At 30.9% G+C, this 20,971-nt stretch overlaps 2 protein-coding genes across 2 annotated transcripts; one reads left to right on the top strand and one right to left on the bottom strand.

The window, feature by feature from the left end:
- Positions 1 to 12,774: 12,774 nt before the first annotated feature.
- LEJ2 (Cystathionine beta-synthase (CBS) family protein) lies at positions 12,775 to 16,270 on the top strand. Its single transcript, XM_016346219.3, has 8 exons — positions 12,775 to 13,093; positions 13,428 to 13,515; positions 13,607 to 13,671; positions 14,036 to 14,084; positions 14,251 to 14,312; positions 15,648 to 15,763; positions 15,860 to 15,917; positions 15,999 to 16,270. Exons 1-8 carry the CDS (start codon positions 12,914 to 12,916, stop codon positions 16,071 to 16,073), a joined length of 693 nt encoding a protein of 230 aa, XP_016201705.1. The 5' UTR covers positions 12,775 to 12,913; the 3' UTR covers positions 16,074 to 16,270.
- A 1,117-nt stretch (positions 16,271 to 17,387) lies between these two features.
- LOC107642754 (ethylene-responsive transcription factor ERF011) lies at positions 17,388 to 18,455 on the bottom strand. Its single transcript, XM_016346220.2, has one exon. It carries the CDS (start codon positions 18,166 to 18,168, stop codon positions 17,680 to 17,682), a length of 489 nt encoding a protein of 162 aa, XP_016201706.1. The 5' UTR covers positions 18,169 to 18,455; the 3' UTR covers positions 17,388 to 17,679.
- Between the last annotated feature and the right edge of the window lie 2,516 nt (positions 18,456 to 20,971).

The following is a 20,971-nucleotide window of genomic DNA, read 5'->3' as shown; positions in this document are numbered from 1 at the left end:
TACCTAGATACAACGTGAATCATGTGAATATTTTGTATTCTATTCTTTATACATATAAAATATTAGTACTTCATCATATCATAATATAATGATGATATATTGTTGTAAAAATAATTCTCTATATTATATAAAATATTATTATGATTGATATTTAATCCTATGCATAAACTATAAAGAGAATTGGGGTTTTTAAAATCAATCTCTTTGATTTTCCACTTACATTTTGACTTTTTCTTTGTGAATGTTTTTATCGTAAAATTTAAATCCAAAACCATTAACAATAAAACTAAAGATTTATGATGATATTGCATCAAATTTTTTTAGTAATTAAATTTAATTAAGTTGATTTAATAATTTATTAACACGATAAAAATCAGTTAAAAAAAATCATATAAAAAAATTAGTTGAATTTAATTATAAAAATAATTTGTTCATCAAGTATTTTTCTTAAACTTAATCATCTTGATTAATTCTATATTTGATTATTATTTCATATACAATTTTTTAAATATAATTTTGTTTTCTTAATTCACAAGATGCAATACATTGTACAAATAAAAAAAATCTAATATAATTGTATAGCAATGAATTTTTTCCACCACACAACAGAATTTTTATTTGAATAAATATTTAATTTAGTCTCTAAAATTTAAACTGTGAATTAATTAAATTTTTACTTTTATAATTGACCAACTACATCTATTAAATTGAAAAAATGAGAATCTCCGTTTGTCCTCGAATAAATTGTCGTCTTAACAGTGCTAAATGCTAATATATACTGTTAAGTTTCAGCTTGACAATATAAAAACGACATTATTCAAAAAAAGACCGCTTAAAATCCATCCCACCCTTGCTAAGACCCGGAGTTTCTATCTCTCCTTTCTTTTTTCCATGAACACTTCATTCCAAAAAGTCATTGCCACCAGAGACTCCTTCACCGCATGTTGCAAGACGTCGAGACTGCGCCTCACGTTCCGTGCTCCTGACCATCCCTCGAAGCCATGGTTGCTGTCACATGGGCGTTGCCACACAAGGCCATCGTCGCGCCTCTCCTGATTTAAAGAACTTGAGTATCATCTTTGTCAGTGTTGGGAATAAGACACCATTCCCCCTTGAGAAAACACCTTTGACAGAGAAATAAAATAGACACAATCACAACACAAGAATTTAACGTGAAAACTCCAATTACCGGAGAAAAAACTACGGCCGTTGTCAAATGACAACCAGAGAATATCACTATGTAAAAATTGTTACAACACATAGACTTCTTTCTCTCTAACACCGGCACTCCCGTACACCCACACTCTCTCAAAGCAAATATCTAACTACACCTCACAATACTCTCTAATCAAAGAGTACAGAGGAAAAGAAAAATCAGATACAAGCTTAAAGTGTTTCTGACTGGTGCAAAAAATATGGAGAACTTAGCCTCATATTTATAGCCTAGGCCACCCACTCCATTTGCTATCCTAATCAATGTGGGACTAATTCAACCAAATCCTAACAATCTCCACCTTGATTGAAATAGTCACACATCTTCAGCTTCCATTGTCAACACCGACAATTATTTGCTGCCATTGTCTATACCGACAATCATAGTTCAGAGAACTATCATACTCCACCATGAAAGTATACTCACTTGGAATTAGACCACTCCAAGAATTTCGCTTTGGTACAGATCGAAACCTTGCTGAAAATTCATGGTGCAACTTCCAAATTGGCTTTTCCTGGAAGTTCTTCAGCCATCGACCTAACTCCGCCACACACCTTGCATCTCAACGCCAACCAATGCCCGTGTGCAATTGTGGACCTGATTGCCACAACTTATCCTTATCTATGGCAGTGCGGTAATACTATGAGGATACTTCTTGTCTTCTAGAGAACATCATCTTCTCTCATAGAGAGAGCAACCAGAGATCTTCTCCTTCAACGCCTTGTGCAAACCTGATTGTATCAACACATCCTTGACTTGTATTTGCCACAAGCCAAAATTGATTCTTCCATCAAATTTCTCTATTTCAAGCTTCACAGCACTTGAATATCCTGACATTGTTGCAACCGTATACTGGAATAGTATAACTCAACCATAGACCGTGCACTAGGAAAGGCCCCCAGGAAAGAGAGGTGGGTCACAATGGACACACTTAAATACCAAGTCTTTCCTTAGCCAGAACCTTTCCAAACTGCACTCTCACAGTGTCACACTGCCTTCCAGCAACAACAACAGCAACCAAAGATCAACCTCAAGCCACAGGACAAAATTCTTTTCTGATGTGGAAGGTCAGACTAAGCTGCAACCACAGAGCATACTAAGAATAAATCCCACCAAACCGAAGCTCTGATACCACTTGTTGGGAATAAGACACCATTCTCCCTTGAGAAAACACCTTTGATAGAGAAATAAAATAGACACAATCACAACACAAGAATTTAACGTGGAAACTCCAATTACCGGAGAAAAAACCACGGCCGTTGTCAAATGACAACCAGAGAATATCACTATGTGAAAATTGTTACAACACATAGACTTATTTCTCTCTAACACCGGCACTCCAGTACACCCACACTCTCTCAAAGCAAATATCTAACTACACCTCACAACACTCTCTAATCAAAGAGTACAGAGGAAAAGAAAAATCAGATACAAGCTTAAAGTGTTTCTGACTGGTGCAAAAAATATGGAAAACTTAGCCTCATATTTATAGCCTAGGCCACCCACTCCATTTACTATCCTAAGCAATGTGGGACTAATTCAACCAAATCCTAACAGTCAGTGACCCCTAATCTACGTTGGAAGTCCCTTTAGTCTCTTGCCCGACTGCATGTCGTGTCCTCCTCTTTGAAGATTTTTTTATTCTAATGCTATCGTGACTCCATTCCTTTCACTCCCATGTGTGTGTGTGTGTCTATATATATATATATATATATATATATATAGAGAGAGAGAGAGAGAGAGAGAGAGAGAGAGAGAGAGAGAGAGAGAGAGAGAGAGAGAGAGAGAGAGAGAGAGAGAGAGAGAGAGAGAGAGAGAGAGAGAGAGAGAGAGAGAGAGAGAGATGTGATAATGGTGATGTGGGAGTGAGGATGAGACAGTGAAATAGAGGTGGTTAGGCTTCGTTTGGTTAGTGGGTGGAGATAAATAAGACACAAACACAAATACACAAAATGACATAGACACAATGAGACATGAAATTTGAGAACTTGTTTGGTACTAAAGGACATAACATTATTTACAATTTACCATTCTAACAAAATGACAATGTCATTCCTGCCACAAACCATCAACACCACCTCTTTACCATTATTTCAGTTCAAATTACCACCATTAAAACCACCATAACCACCTCTCTACCACCATTTCAATATAAATTACAACTATTACTAATAACAAACACAGAATAAATTAAAAATTCATATTCAATCTAATTTAATATATAAACACAATTTTCAATCAATATTTAAATAAAAAATAATAATATATGAATTAAAAAAAACAGAGAACTAAATGGATCTGGCAACGAAGAAGAGAGGCGGAGGAATTGTAAAAGAGAAGCGGAGGCGAAATTAGAAGAGTCGGAGAGACCAAGGTAGATTTATGAGGCATATTGAGAGAGAGAGAGGGAGGCACGATAGAGGTGGCGGCGGTGGATTTGGTAAAAACAGATGCAAAGTAGAGGTAGCGATGAATCTAAGCATAATGAGGCTCAAAGATGAGGGATCCAGGGAGGGAGAGAATAGTTGAGGCAGTGGAGAAGAGGAGGAGGAGAAAGAGGAGGAGAAGAAGAGGCGGCAAAAAAGGACAAAGGAATAGAGGCAGTGGAGAGGGATAGAGAAGGTGAGGCGGTGGTTGGGGTGAGAGGCATGGAGGAAGAAGGTGAGAAAGAAGAGAAAAAGAAGTGAATTAGGGTTAAAAGGAGAAGGGTATAAATGAAAATAAAAAAAGATAACAGGGATAAAAGTGAAAATAAAAAACTGTGTCTGTGTCTCAAATTTGTGTCACAGGTTAAAGGTGAGACACAAAAAAATGTATTTTGTGTCCATGTGTGTGTCACCGTGTCTATAATAATTTTGTGTCTCATTAAACAAACAATATATATGTGTCACCGTGTTCATATTTCTGATGGACATGGACACCAACCAAACGGGCGTTAGTGAACGTGAGGATGCAAGAATAGATGACGATGAGTCACAGATCTGAAAAAAATAAGGGTAAATTGAATGAGATGGTAAAATGGGTGAGAACATGGTATAATTGATGATGAAAATAAAAATAAAATGATAATAATGGTGGTGGTAGGAGTGAATGAGGATACGGCAGTGTTGATAACGGAGATAAAAAATAAATAGTGGTGGTGATTCTGGTAACGACAGTTTATTTGGAAATGAATGGAGACTCATATTTTTTAATGCAATAATGTTAGGGAACTAAGATGGTTCTAGCCAAAAACCAGCCAAATGTCTTTGGGTGAATCCAAAACCTCTACGTGGATGGTGTTTATGCTAGGTATTAGGATGTTTCTTTTCTTTATAAATTGGATGGTTCTGAATCTGTTTTCTGATTTATTATGTTTTAGGCATTTGGAGAGAAAATGAGGGTGAAGAGACGGAAGTTAATTGAATCAGTTTCCGTGATTCACGTTGCAATAATATTGAATGTATCTCCTCCTAATTTAAATGTGGTGAAATATTTAATAACTAATATTTTAAATTATAAATAAATATAATTAATTACTATATAATTAATTAAGTTATTCCATTTTTTGCTGATTTGGAGTTGGTTTCATCTATTTTTCGTTTAAGAAACGTAGTTAGTTTATAAAGTCAGAAATTTAATTAATGTACCGTTTAAATTTCGAATACCAAATTAAGTATTTATTCATTTTTTTTAATTATTATTGGGTACCTAGGTTGAGAGAATGATTATTTAAGGGGCTTTTTTGGGGTCTGTCTGTGTGTTTTTTTTGGCGGGGTGTTTTAGTACTAAGGTTTAGCAAATCTTTTCTAATTTGTAAACCAATTCAATTAATGGGCCCTATCAAACCAACGCAAAAGTTGAGGTTTGTAGCCCAGTTTCCATTGCCATGGTTTCTTTTGAAGGCATAATAATAATTCCAGTTTGAAAATATCCCCTCCAACATAAATAATAAACATTTGTAAGTAGAATGATTGTATATGGTAGTGTTTGTTTTTAGATATGAAATTAAAATGGTGAGACTAGAATTTAGTATTGTATTTAGTGATTAGAGATTAAAATTAAAATTTTAATTTTAAAATATAAAATTTTAATTTTTTAATATCTTTAGAATATAGAGACAGAGAAAACTGAAATTCTACGAAAAATAAAACTTTAATAGTATTTATTTTTAAAAATATCATTATCTAACTTTTCAAATTTTCATTTTATTCTATCAAGTATCAATCATCCTCACTTCTTCGGCTTCATCTCAATTCTATCCCTAGTTCTTTACATCACCACAGCACCTACTTTTACCAATAGAATATATAGATATAATTTAGTATTATATATTTTATACCAAACACAATACAAAATTTTAATTTAGTTTTTATCTCTTAATATTTGTCTTTTTTTTTAAGTCTGTATTTTTCTTCCAAAGACTATACATGTGTAGCATTAGTGAGAAGTGAGAAGCACTGTTTCTACAAGAGACTTCTCGTGTCTATGACTGGATTCCCACGAAGGACAAAATAGGGGATCATGTTAGTTTAGTTGGCTTAGAAAGTTACCACTAATGAAGTGATACGCTTGTGCTTTATCCTTTATATTTTTGGTCTCGTCTACTCTACTATACTACACTCAGTGCATCGGTTGAATATAATTAATCATAATGTTTAAAGTATGCAGGCAAATACAATGCATTTGAACCTAAATGATATTTTATGCACACTGGAAAAAGATGAGAAGGGGCAATTATCAAGTATCGCCTATCATAGGATAGTGATAATTATATTCAAGTAGCAACTTGGACAACAATTTTGTCTGCTGCTAGTTGGCACTAATTCTATGAGTGGAGTGAGAGAAACATAGACACTCATTATGTAGACAATTAGGAAAAGGTGCTTATCAATTGGGCTTTACCGACACATTGCTTAATGAAACCTTGTTGCATGAGCTACTTGTCTATAGGATAGGTTGCAACCACTAGGTAGGTTTGCATCTCCTGCTATCATGTTTTCACAGAATATAGATAAAAATAAAATAAAATTTGTTATATGTTTTTGGAATAACTTATTACCTAAATTATCTTTTATTAATAGTAGATATAAATCCAGTTATTATAATTAATTATAATGAAAGTACATAAAAGATAACTAATTAACAAAATTTTTTAATGTATTTTTTATGTACTCTTTATATATTCTCATTATAATTAATTATAATAACTGGGTCTACATCTACTATATATTAATAAAAAATAATCTAGATAAGATAAATTAATATCATAATGAGTAATGACTAATACGGTAGCTAAAGCCTAGAGGTGTCAATTTGAATTACACTAATGCCACTTGTTTGAGCATGATCAACCTGTGAGTTGTGAGTTGTGACTAATTCCATACCATTTTTCTTTTTGCTTTTTTCTTTTTGTGTGTAATGGACCTCCATAACATTGACACTTTGACATGTGAATATGCTAGTGGGTGTACTATGTGATACAGACTCCCCAAGGCCCATTAAAGAGCAAAGTAATATTGTTCTCCATGATTGTAGTATTAAAGTCTTATGGGTCTTGGGGATTGCTCAAGTACACACGATACAATGCTGCCTTCTTCAGGCCCAAATTAATGGTCTTGGGCTTGGGTCTCCTTAGAGGCATCCTTTGCATGGGTGTAACCGTGTAACCTTGTTATGTTTTTCTTCCAAAAAGAGAGTATAGTTGTGTGTTTTTGTCTAAGTCATGGGATTTTTATCTAGAATTCTAGACTGTGAAATGCATTATTGACAATGGGCCAATTGTGTGGTATTTATTATTAGTTTCCACAGAAACCAACTACAGTTATGTTGTAATATCAGTGGAAGAGTTTCAAGTGTATGGGGAACACCGGGGTTTAACCGTTGATCTGAATTATAAAAAAATATATAATATATACTAATTGAAATCAACGGTTAAAATAATTGAAACACTGATATTCTCCAGTACACTTGAAATTTTTCCAATATGATTATTTATTTCTGTTCCTAAATTTACTTTATGCTAAAACAATTAATAAAGAAAAGACATTTAAGAACAAGCTAATAATAGTAACAATGTCATAGTCGAGAGATCAAAATGAATGGATGGATAACTGACGGCAGATACTATAGTACTAGTACTAATGATATTTACACATTTGTGGCAACTGCGAACGAAGCCAAGAGTTCAATGAGATATTTATTTAAGTAGATATTTAAGGAAGTTTAGAAAGGTGATTTTTATGGGCTCTAAAAATAATATGTAATTTATCAAAAAAAATTAAAAATTAATATTTAATTTAAAAAATATAAAAATAAATTATGTTTAAATATTTAAAATTTATTATAAAAATAAGTTAGAGAAAAATTAAATACGAAATAATAAATACTATAGAATTGGGACTTGTTTAAATGAGTTTTTAAAAAGATTTTTTTCGAGTTAATTTTTTTTTAATTGTATAAAAAAGTAAAAATAATTTTATGTTTAGATATTTCATATAAAAAAATCTTTTTATTTGTCAATTATGTTTAGGTATAATAATAAAAAAGTATATTTTGTTTATTTATTATATAATTTTTTAAAAAAAATCTTTTAAAAAAATATAAATTTTAGTTTTTCAAAAAAATATTTTTAATATTTTTATTATTTTTACTATTAAAAATTTATCAAACATATTAAAAAATATTATTTAGTCAATTTTAAAATTTATCAACTTAACACACTCAAACAAGTACTTAGCCATTTAGTAATGGAAAAAATATATAAAATAGTTAAAGTGCGTATAAAGGAGTACAAAGTAACGAATAGAGTGGATTCTCTTAATTATGTTTTAATTATTTAGTAAAGTATAATTTTTTATCATTTAATATTTTTTTGTCTAACTTTAAAATGTAAAGTAAGAGATAATATTTTATTAAATAATTAAAGAAAAAAAATCAAGAGGACATATTCTTATTAACTAACCAATAACTAATAAAATATTTAACTAACTTGAGTTGACTAATCAATTTTTTTATTCGTTTAAGCAAATGTTAAAGATTTTAATTTCATTTTATGAATACAATTATTTATTGACCAACAATAAATTTTTAAATAGAATTTAGATATGTTAGATTAGTCCCGGATTAAAAAATTCGGTGAGAAAAAAATAATAAAATATTTGAAAGTTGAAAAAAAGCATAATTTACTTAGGTTGGTAAAGTTTTTTTGAAGAGGTACACAAAAGTGGGCACAGAATTCGGTGGTCCAGGAACCTTTGGACCACTTAGTGTGTGTTTGGATTGCAGTTTGCATAAAATTGATTTTGTAAAATTGATTTTGATGAAAAGTAAGTTTGGGTTAACGTGATTTATGTTTGGCAATCTTTATATCAAAATTGATTATAGTAAAACAAATATTGTTTGGATTATACTGCTCAAAATCACTTTTAGATAAAAAATTACTAAAAGAGACATCAATTTAAATAATTTTTTTATATGTATGCAAAATCAGAATACTAACAAAAATAATATAAAAAATATTTATCATATAAATAAAATAAATACAATAAAAAAAATGAAAGAGAGTACTATAAATTTTATAATATCAAACAAAAAGAAAATATTCTATAATTTTTCTAGTACTATTAGTACTCTTTAATTTAGTATTATTTTGGACTATAAATTTTCATTATTTATGGCTTTATTGTTACTTATAATTAATTTTTTATTTATTTTGTCCTTTTTTATATGATCATAGATAATTTATATTATACAAAATTTTGATAATAAATGTAGTATATAATAATTATAATTACAAATTTTATAAAGTCATAATAAAAAATAAAAAAGTTAATACAAAACAAAAATAGAGTACGTCAAAAAATAGAAAAAAATCATACAGATAAGAAATAATAAAAATTCCATAAAATCAACAACATATATCATATGAACAAAAAAATACAATAAAAAGTAAATAAAATTCGTATGAATAAAATCAAATAAAAAATAAAAAAAATTCATACACAACATAAATATAATGCAGGAAATGATAGAAAAAAAAGAATTCATATGAAAAAAAATAATAAAAATATCTTTAAAAAAAGGTCAACAACATTTGTCATATGAATAAAAGAAATACAATAAAATAAATAAATAATTATATGAACAAAGCCAAACAAAAATTAAAAAAAGATTTAATAAAAAATATATCTATAAAAAATAGTATAGTAAATAATAAAAAAAACTTATAAAAACATAACATGAGAAATCAAAACACTACACAAATAATATAAAAATATTTATCATATAAATAAAAAAATATAAGTAAAAAATACAATAAAAACATAAAAATTTAAATATGAAAATGAGTATTAAAAATAATAAAAAAATTAAAATATTTAATTTGCTAGTGATTAAAATAAATTTGAACTATTTTAATGAAAAAAAAATTGTAACTAAGAACTATGAAGAAGTAGGAAAAACTATAAAGAATTATTGTGAAGGTAATAGTTAGTGGTATCCTTTTTATAGAAGAAAATGAAGGGTAGGATTGGTAAAAAAGAAATAAAATTTTCACCTAATTTTCCAAAGACAATAAGCAACCATGAACGTGAAACGCATAAGCTACAAATTTTAGCTTCTCCTGAACGTGCGTTCAGAAGCAGAATCAATTCTGCGTTCAGAAAAATAAAAATGGCCAAACATAAAAATGAAGCTTTCAAGAAGCTCAAACGTGCTTCTCTCTTCCCCAACGTGTTTGCCAAACACACCCTTAGTGATCCAAGTAGAAAACATGTTTTTGGAGTTTTTTTATCAATTGCTACGTAGTCTTTGAACTAATTTTAATTACAAATCAACCTCATATATTTTATTTAATTATAAAAATAGTTTTTTATTTATAAATTATTATTTTATCAATTATCTATTATATTTATTAACAATCAAATACAAAAATAACAACCAATTATATCCTCCATTCATCCTAATAATTCCAATTAATTAAAAAATTAACTTTGATCTCGTTACGTTCGTCCATGGCTTCCAAATCGTGTTTCCTTGACATTCAATCGATTGGTTTACACTATATCACAAAACAATCGATTGAAAGTTGTAAGGTAGAATGGTAAAAAGCTTAAACCAATCGATTGTTTATACTTTCCAATCGAATGAATACCTCAAAACAATCGATTGTTGTTGTTATTCAATCGATTGAATTCACGAAAACAACATGGATTTGCCAAATACAATCGATTGGAAAGTAATGACATTGAAGTTTTAGCCAAATTCAATCGATTGAAGTTGAATGTTTTGCCAATTTCAATCGATTGATAATGGTACCCATCTACTCAATCAATCGTTTTTTATTATACCAATAAGCTATTGAACCAACTTGGTTAAACTTAGTTACCAAAATAATTTCGTCTCACGGATTTAATTAATACTAGTAGAAATACATTTCCTTCGTCTAAACTAGACCAAACTACAGGATCAATGATTTAAGTTAAGTGATAAAAATTGTTATTATATTAATACATTGATATTGGTGCAAGAAGATAATAAGATCCTGATCATGGTGATGGTGATTGAAAAAAAATTTGGATTAATGAGGATTTGTACAACCTATTTGTGATTTATAAAAGTAGAATAGAATAAATTGTGCAAAATCCTACAGAATTATGAAAAATGAGAACATTACCAATTGATTGAATAGATGGATATTCCATTACCAATCGATTGAAATTGGCAAAACATTCAACTTCATCACCTTCCAATCGATTGGATTACATTACCAGTCGATTGAATTTGGCTAAAACTTCAACGTCATCACTTTCCAATCGATTGTATTTGGCAAATCCATGTTGTTTTCGTGAATTCAATCAATTGAGTAACAACAACAATCGATTGTTTTGAGGCATTCATTCGATTGGAAAGTATAAACAATCGATTGGTTTAAGCTTTTTACCATTCTACCTTACAACTTTCAATCGATTGTTTTGTGATATAGTGTAAACCAATCGATTGAGTTATCATTCAATCGATTGTTTTGAAAAACCAATCGATTGAATTTCAAGGAAACACGATTTGGAAGCCATGGACGAACGTAACAAGATCAAAGTTAATTTTTTAATCAATTGAAATTATTAGGATGAATGGAGGATATAATTGGTTGTTATTTTTGTATTTGATTGTTAATAAATATAATAGATAATTGATAAAATAATAATTTATAAATAAAAAACTATTTTTATAATTAAATAAAATATACGGGGTTGATTTGTAATTAAAATTAGTTCAAAGACTACGTAGCAATTGATAAAAAAACTCCAAAAACATGTTTTCTACTTGGACCACTAAGTGGTCCAAAGGTTCCTGGACCACCGAATCCTGTGCCACAAAAGTGTTTGGTCAATCAAAAAGATCATATGCTTGTGCTTATAATTTTCAAGAGATAGAGGTACTTTGGAAAGTAACTAGGCTTAGTTTGGTAAAGTTTTTTCGAAGAGGTGATTGTGCTTTTTAAAAGTTCAAGCTCTTTATTTTGTGTTTGGTAAATAAAAAAGATCATGTGCTTGTAATTGCAGCTTTTAAAAGATTGGGGTATTTTTAAAAGTACCAAGAAAGAACTTTTTAAAGTTGGCTTGTACTTTTCAAAATTTAAAAGTATAATATAACCTCGTATGTTAACTAATTTTCAAATTTAATGATTACATTTATGTCTATTATAGTATTTTTAAATTTTAAAAGCTATTTTACCAAACGTAATTGATGTTACTTGTGTTTATTAAAAGCTCATTTTAATTTGATTTACCAAATATAAATGCTACAACTTTTAAAAAATCATCTTTTAAAAATTAACTTTTATAAGCTACTTTTGAAAAGTAAGAGCTTTACCAAACTAATCCCTAAGATGGAGCTTTTCAAAGTTAGTTTGTGCTTTTTAAAATTTAAAAATCTAATATAACCTCATATATTAACTAATATTTAAATTTAACTCTTTTATAGTATTTTTAAATTTTAAAAACTATTTTACCAAATATAATTGTTGTTACTTATGTTTATTAAAAGTAATTTTTAATTTAATTTACCAAACATAAATACTATACTTTTTAAAAAACTATCTTTTAAAAAAACATATATTTTTTCAATAAAAAATATCTTTTTTTATTTTTAGTGTGTTTTGACAAATTTTTAATAATACAAATAAAAATATTAGAAAAATAAAAAAATATTTTTTTATAAAATTACAATTTATATTTTTTTAAAAATATTTTTTTCTTATTTTTTACATAACAAATAAATAAAAAATATTTTTATCTTATTTTATTTAAATATAATTAATAAATAAATTTTTTTTATAAAATATCTAAATATAAAATTATTTTTATTTTTATAAATTTTTTTTAAAAAAAATATCATTAAATTTTTTTTTTTCGAAAATAACGTCAAAACAAATCTTTTATAACCTACTTTTAAATTTTAAAAAATAAAAATTTTACGAACTAAATCAATTTACTGACGGCGAAAAAAAAAGGGAAAACAAAAAGGTGGGAAATTGGCATCGCGTGATATCATATAAGTATAACGCACAACACAACACAAACAATATCTTTCTGCAATTGCATCTTATTATACACACTCAGCTCTCATATCTGAACCCAAAACCCCCTCTCTTCTCTTTTGTGGGTTCAGACTTCAGAGTGAGTTGCAAATTTTCAAGTAATTCAACCAATCTCAGAATTTATGGACTCGGTGGCTTTTAGACTCGCTTCTCCTCCTTTTCCCTCACCCACGCGCCGCCTCCCTTCCAAACCTCACGCGCCACCTTCTTTCCCTTGTTTCCGCCGATTGCCGCTTCTTTTCCCACGGCTTCGCCACTTTCCCCCTCCCTCTGCTGCCAACAGCACCCTCACCGCCAATTCGGTATGGATCCCTTATTCCCTTCCCCTTTCTATTCAATTTGGTACTCTCTACACTAACACTAGAGCTTGATGCATTGTTTAAACTTTAAATTGCAATTGCTTCATACTGTACCATAACAGAAATTAACTAACTTAACTAGGCGTAACTAACTCACCCTACCATAACAGAAATATAACCGATATAACTAACTAATTAAGTTAATACTAATGCTATTATGCTACCTTCTGCCGCACCCAAGGCTGATAACTTTTTAGTTAGGGAAAAAAACACCACCTTAATATGAATTTATGATGAAGATTATGGTAACGAAAGCTTCACATGGTGTGTTATGCAGCGAAGAGGTGGTTATTACACAGTTGGTGACTTCATGACAAAGAAAGAGGAGTTGCATGTGGTAAAGCCCACAACAACTGTGGATGAAGGTATATTTCTTTGTAGTTTAAACTTTTATCGCATTTCATGCCTGTCTTTTTATTTTTAACCTTTGAACTTCTGAATGTTATTGTCCAACAGCTCTGGAAATTCTTGTTGAGAATAGGATAACTGGCTTTCCTGTCATTGATGATAATTGGAACTTAGTGAGTATTCTTACGCATTTTTATTGTGCCACTTTGAACACATGATAATATGTTTATATAGTTATATCTCTGCTATTTTTATTGAATGTCTGTTAAAGCAGCTTGTAGAAGACACAATATTATGACTTATAAATGTAAAATTTGGAGCCAAACTCGCTTGAAAGAAAACTACAATAGCCGCATCTGCTCTGCAGATGTAACTTGGAGGCAATAATTCCTTAGAACAAGTGAATATAACAAACATTGAATGTGTTAATATTCTCACATGCTTTTGTTCCTTACAGCATTCATTTCTATTAAAAAAAATTGATGCAATTAATTCAGGAAAATATTGCGGAACTAAAGTTTCTTTAATATTCTGCAGGTTGGTGTTGTTTCAGACTATGACTTGTTAGCACTGGACTCAATATCAGGTAAATTGATTCAAAGAAATAATATCGGATAATATGGATAATATTATCAGGTAGGTGTTGTCTGAGAGTCATTTAACAACTTTCAGATTTCAGTGAAGTTTTGGCACCCAGATGTTTTTTTCTTGTTCCTGAACCGGGGCCCTGAAGTGTGTGGTGCTGGTTTCAGGTGGTGCAGGTCATGGGCGAAAAGATAACAGCATGTTTCCTGAAGTTGACAGCTCTTGGAAAGTATGTTAAAAGTTACTTTTCCTCTGATAGTTTATCCATGCTGTTCTTATTCATTTTTTGGCCTTCAATGCAACTAGTTGCTAGTCTTATTCCTTCTTCTAAGATTACTAAGTTAAGTTTACTCGGTAAGTACTTTGGACCTTGGAGAGCTAGGCTACTGTGAACTGGAAAAGCAAAATCAGTATATACTACCATTACATATATGAAATATAACTGGGCTTTCTTACCTGCATCCTAAATAATCCACACCAAATTTTGTAGTCGCCGGCTCCATCATTGAGGTCTTTATAACCTTGGCTACGTTCCATTTTCTCTCAGTTCATACAAGCTGAGTAAGAATTTTTAATGACTAGTAAATCTTGTGTTTATTAAGGGGACAGAGGATTCGTTTATTTGTGAGTGTAGCCGTGTAGGTCTCTGTGTGACTCTCTCTTTCTCCCTATTGTCCTTTTCTACCATACTACCCTTTTTCCGTATTTTTACTAATCCCAGTATGAGGGGTTGATGCAGGTTTGGGTTCTCAAACAAGCTGATATAATCTCATTTTCAGTAACTACTGATTTGTGATTACTAGCACTAATTATTATACTTTACTAATTAAATCCATGTAGCTACATTCATCGTGAATTAGGAAGAAAGGTTTAATATGGGGGAAGTTCTCATTTGTGTATCAAAAAGCCCCTCATTCATTTTTGGCTAAATATAACATACATATTATATAATATGTTGCTTACGGAAATTACTTATTCAGAGTGGCTAAACATGCTGAACGTATTTTATGTTTCTTGCTCTGAAGTTTCAAGTAATATATTTGATATATCTAGTTCTTATTAAGCCTGATCTATTTGTTGGGATCTGTGCAAATTATCCTGAAGCCAAACAAACCCTGACTCTGCAGGCATCTAACCTAACTCCTCCCTGTGTTTGCCTCAATTTGCTTAATTTATTTGCAACAATCTCAATCCACTATTAATGAAAGATCATGTGGAAAGAGGGAGGGGGAATAAATAAACAAATATAATATCTTCGTGGAAAGCTAAGTAGAATAGATGTTGATAGCATATAGAATATGGCATCCACAGAGACACAGTGCCACAAAAAAATGCAGGGGTTGTCCATTCCGTTGTTATTTTCAAATGTTGTCTATCTTATATACATGATACCTCCAATGTGGGGGACAAACCCTCATGGGCGGTAATACCAGCATTCCAAAAATTATAGTACAACACTACAATTAGCTCAGAAATTATTAGTATTGTGTAGCTTATGATACCTAGGTTTGGCTAATATTATGGGGTGGTGTTTGATCATGTGTATGTATATGTATGTATACAGACTTTCAATGAGGTTCAGAAACTGCTGAGTAAGACCAACGGCAAGGTCATCGGCGAATTAATGACCCCTGCACCCATGGTGGTTAGGGAAACAACTAATCTCGAGGATGCTGCTAGGTTCTTCTTCCTTCTTTTGTACTTGTTCAATTTTTAGATATCCTATGTGGCTTTAACTAATTTGGTACTTTCAAAAATTAATGTATTTATGTCTAGATTGTTGCTGGAAACGAAATTTCGACGGCTTCCGGTTGTAGATGCCGAGGGTAGGCTGGTAAGTATGGCTCTTCTGATTCATTTTGTTTGGTTATTTCTTTACCTTGTTTTCTGAAGGATGCCTGTGAATAATTTGAAGGTGGGAATTATCACGAGAGGAAATGTTGTTAGAGCCGCACTTCACTTCAAAAAAGCTAACCAAAACAAAGCATGATAGCAAGAATACTGGAAAAATACATTTATTGCTAGATTTCGTGCAGTGATTCACATAAGATTGGCTTCGTTTATTAGAATTATTGAAATTTTTGCTTAGGCATGCATGTATATCTTTTAAGATTGTTTCGCTGCTAGACTTACATTTGTCATTGTCAATATATTTAAAGAGAAATCATTATTTATTATTATTGATCATCGGTATGTTCCCATTGTATTAAAAAAGTACAATAGACGAATTCACACCTAGGTGATAATGACATTGAAGATGGTGTGAGTTTGGCTCTTGCATGAATATGTCAAAGACAAAAATCTACCCCTACAATGCAACTTAACAGCAACATTAAAAATGGGTTAGTGGTTGAGCTGAAACGAAGACTTGATGGCCCATCACTTAGGTAATTGGATTGCTAAGATATTCATTCACTGAAATTGCTTAGGGTCTAGCCAGTGGTGGTTATAGTCTACACTCTACAGTCTAAACACAAATCTACTTTAATTGTATTCGGTGCGCTTTTCCTGTTGCGTTGGGGAAAATAAAGCCAAAATCTCCCTGAGAATAGAGGTGGAGGAAGATGTCTTGTTCCCTCCCTCATTGAATTTGTAAGTTTTGTCTTTTTGCCTTTGTGTGAATCTTTTTTAATCTCCTTTTGGCGGATTCAGTCACACTTATGCATCTTAACATCTTTTGAGATGATGAGATTTTTTTAATTGATCAATCACACACTTACGTCAAGCACGATGTAATCCTGATCCACACAGGACCACAACCCTCAAAGCCTGCCTTAATAATAATAAAGAAAGAAAGACAAGAAGTAGCAAATCTCTAATTCTCCGCTAATCATGGACTAATCCCTGGCTACCACAACTCAAAAGGAGTCATAGATCCTAGCGAAGAGGATATGGGATACAGCTCAGAGTGAAATCAGAAATCGTCTGCCAATTTGTTAATGGAATGAATGAATTGAGTTGAGGAGCTGTAATTTTGCTTTCACATGGACACATGGCTTTCTAATATGTATATTTATATAGGAATTGGATACAACAAGAGTGCGAGGGAAATGGTGCTTGGACGACAAAACCGATTAGAGCGACCCCATGCATCATCCATCGTTATCGAGTGGGCACAGCATTTTTGCATTTTCTCATTCGGCTAAAACAGTGCTGAACCAGAAAAATACCTAACTCCCCCTTCTCTCATCAAATCTTATCATATTATTATGACACACTTTAGTGGTTAGCATGCCCCTCTCTCCTTTTCCCCACCCAACTCCCCCGGCCACCCTCTGTCAATAATTCAAAATAAATCATAATCTAAAACAAGGAAGAAGGCTAATCACTACTTAATTTACATTTTAACATTTTTACAACGCCAAAATTTCTTCAGAAAAAAGAAAGAAAGAAACTAGCAAGGAAGAAGAAAAAGATAAAAGAGTTACACTAATCCACACCCGAAAAGGACCTTGGGCCTCATCAATAACAATCACTATCCTTTTGCCTCCGCCGTTACACCACCTTCTCATGGCGCACGTTAGCGTGTTGGAACAACGTAACAGCAGCAACAAGGAACAAGACAAAACCATAACACCCTTCTTTTCTTTTTTTCTTCAATTCATCTCCCATTCACAATCTTCGGGTTCTGGTATCTTGTTCAAATCAACCCGCTCCGCAAAATCTCCAGACCGCCCCGAGATAAGCTCCTGCGGCGGCGCAGCTAAGTGGTGGTGGTGGTGAAGAGTGGCGGCCTGGAGGGCATCGACTCTGGCGCCGACCTCGGTGGCTTTCTTCCTTATGGAAGCGGCGGACATGTCGCAGGCGCCGACAAGGGAAGGAGGGGGTTCTCCGGCGAGAAGCTCGGGGAAGTTGAGGCGGGCGGAGGGTCCTCGAAGGTAGAAGACGGCGGTGTCGTAGGCTCTTGCGGCGGCGATAGGGGTTGAGTATGAACCGAGCCAAATCCTTGAACGCTTGTTTGGTTCTCTAATCTCAGCGACCCACTTCCCCCACTTCCTCATCCTTATCCCTTTATACCTTCTCTCTCCGCCACCACTCTCCGCCACTCTCTTCCTCGTCCCTCTCTCTCCTCCTTCACCCTCCATCTCTCTTGGAATCTGGAAACCTAACGAGTAGAAAACACGGTAGCCAAAGCTAATAGCTGAAGAAGAAGAAGGTTACGGAGAGAGAGAGAGAAAGAAAGAGAGAGAGAGAGAGAGCATTCATGGGACTTTGCCCACTAAGGTTGTCATCTGAGTAAACCTCCACGTCGATTTTCTCTCTCTTTCTTCTGTTTTATACTCCTCCTAACTTCTAAGTTGTAACCGAACATGGATCAATTAACTACGACATAAATATATTCGCTACTACTGCCTGCTTTTTTATATTTCTTTCTTTCTTTTTTTTAGTAAATAATAATTCACCGACAAAATCACTCTCCTTTATTTTTTATTTTCTTTTTTATTTTGTATATACACATATAAGTTTTCTCTTTCAGACATAAAAACAAAGCAAAACCTTCTTCTTGTTATGCGTATTAATTAATTAATGAATGAATGGGTTTCCTTTTTCCTCGTTTGATATTTGTGACACCTAATCACACGAACCGACCCTTTCTCTTAATAAACCGCCTTCTGCAAAATCAAATCAGATGCTTCTTCCTTCATTCATTACCTCTCTCGTAAATTACCAACATACAAACAACATGTGATTTTCATCTAAGGGGGTTAAAATTAAGAACCGATAGAAATATGTCAACTTTACTTGTTTTTACCGATTTACAAATAAATTCTTTTAAAAATGGATTTGACTTACAAAAAATTGCCTTTAAATTACTTGGGTAATTTACTCATTAAATCCTTTCAAATTCAAAACTATTTGATTATTCTAAAAATAAATTCAGTATAAATTTATCCTCTCATATTATATGTAAATCGTTAATTGTTTTCATGATATATATTCTCCCATAAAAACAAGATTAATATCAGTAATTTATCATGTACAAATTGTGGTAATAAATCGTTGGCTTAAACTAATAAACTATGATCAATGAATAATTATATGCATGAATAAACCGACAATTCACGATTCTTACATAAAATATGAGAAGACAAATTTATACTGAATTTGTTTTTAGGATAATTAGGATAATTTTAGATTTCAAATAATTTAAATGATTAAATTATTCAAAATACTACTTATCCAAATTTTCGAACAATTTTTTTTATTCAATCATTAGAAACCCAAAATTAGTTTATTCAATATAAAATTTATATTACTTTTAGAAACTTTAACAAATAAGTAAGCATTTAAAATTTTAAAATTGTAAACCTGCTCGTCATATTCATAAATCAATGAGAGATTAATTAATGTCCTTTAAAAATTTATCACATATTGAAAATAAGTTGAAATTATGCATGTATACAAAAAATTTACTATATTCTTCATTTCTTCTGATTAAAAAATGCTAAACATTTTACCTGCAATAGAAATCATGACATTTTCATATGTATTATACTACTTCAAAAGAGATGTAAATATAACTAATTTACATTGATTGAGTAATTAATTTATTTAAATACGTATCAAAAGTTAAATTTTATTTTTTATATATAATAATTTATTAATCAGTGATAAATTCTTAAATAGAATTTAAATTCGCAATCAATTAATACTTACTCTATCTAACTCGTGAAAAACTAGAAAAAAGGGACGCAAATACAAAAAAAATCCTATTTATGATAAGAATACTTGATTGATGATAGTTCCTTTATCGAATCCCTTCCCCGTGAATAGATATTGTTTGAGCTTACGGTCCAATGATATATTTTTTTAAACTAAATTTATTTAATTAATATCGATGTATTTTTATAAATTATTGGACTATATCTTCAATTCTTCATACATTACGAATTTTCCCACCAATATTTTAATTTAAAATATAATACTATAAAAATGAACTTCATTTATTCTTGTTGGATAATGGAATCCCACCACTTCACACTATATTAACTTTTTTAAACAAAATATTTCTAAAATATTTCGTCATGGTGTAAGAATCACATGGAAGCTTTATCCATCAATTTATGAAAAATGTTAAATTTTATTATAAATTCTTTTATCGCTAGTTATACATTAAAATCAAATACTAAAATTAATTATTATATATTTATAATATATGTGTTATTTAATTTATTTTTAATATATATTTTATATTTTAAATAATATTTTTAATCCTACTAGGCTACAATGTTATTTGATCTTTTATATGTTGTTGTTGTAATTTAGCAAGTTAAATAAGGACCATGGACTGTGCTATTGGGATAAGCTAAGTAATACGGTATTCTAGGTCAGGTTTTACAATTAGTATTCAGTATATAGTCTATATACATACATTACAGGCTAATAAACTTTATCGTAGGAGTGGTCTGTGCTTGATCTATTTTGACGCCCGTCCAAGTTATAAGTCAAGTTACAACCGAATTGATTATTCTCTGATTTGAAGAACAGGTTATATATGAATTTGTATTAATTGAAAATATTACACTTAATTAAAATTTATAAAATAAAATAAAAACTCTATTTTAAAGTAAGTGCATCAAACATTGCAATGACTAGTTCACTATTAGGGGCTAGGGATATAAGTGAATTTATGTAATCCAATTACCTAATTTATTTAATTTTTTATTTTATTTTATTTTTATTGTTATAGAATTATTTTTCTTTGTTTCTATTTTTTACAAATTTAATTTTAATCGGATACTTAATTATTTGAACTAACTAATCCAATATAAATTTAATTGATTCCATTCAGATACAGCCACTCGATTTAATTCGATCCGGACCAATCAATTTTAATTAGACTAATTCTTGTTTTCCTCAAATCTGACCCGACTCAATTACATTCGT

This window comes from Arachis ipaensis, chromosome B5 (genome assembly GCF_059453495.1).
Source record: "Arachis ipaensis isolate K30076 ecotype BB chromosome B5, ASM5945349v1, whole genome shotgun sequence".
In the NCBI taxonomy this organism is placed as follows: Eukaryota; Viridiplantae; Streptophyta; class Magnoliopsida; order Fabales; family Fabaceae; genus Arachis; species Arachis ipaensis.
Note: the sequence above shows the minus strand (reverse complement) of the source record. Positions and strands in the feature narration are given on the sequence as shown.

What these genes read in the sequence shown, in the direction of transcription:
- LOC107642754 (XM_016346220.2), bottom strand. Translation starts at nt 18,168, where the DNA reads ATGGAGGGTGAAGGAGGAGAGAGAGGGACGAGGAAGAGAGTGGCGGAG.
- LEJ2 (XM_016346219.3), top strand. Translation starts at nt 12,914, where the DNA reads ATGGACTCGGTGGCTTTTAGACTCGCTTCTCCTCCTTTTCCCTCACCC. An exon ending in AAGTTGACAGCTCTTGGAAA is followed by an intron (nt 14,313 to 15,647) that starts GTATGTTAAAAG and finishes GTATGTATACAG; the next exon opens with ACTTTCAATGAGGTTCAGAA. An exon ending in TAGATGCCGAGGGTAGGCTG is followed by an intron (nt 15,918 to 15,998) that starts GTAAGTATGGCT and finishes AATAATTTGAAG; the next exon opens with GTGGGAATTATCACGAGAGG.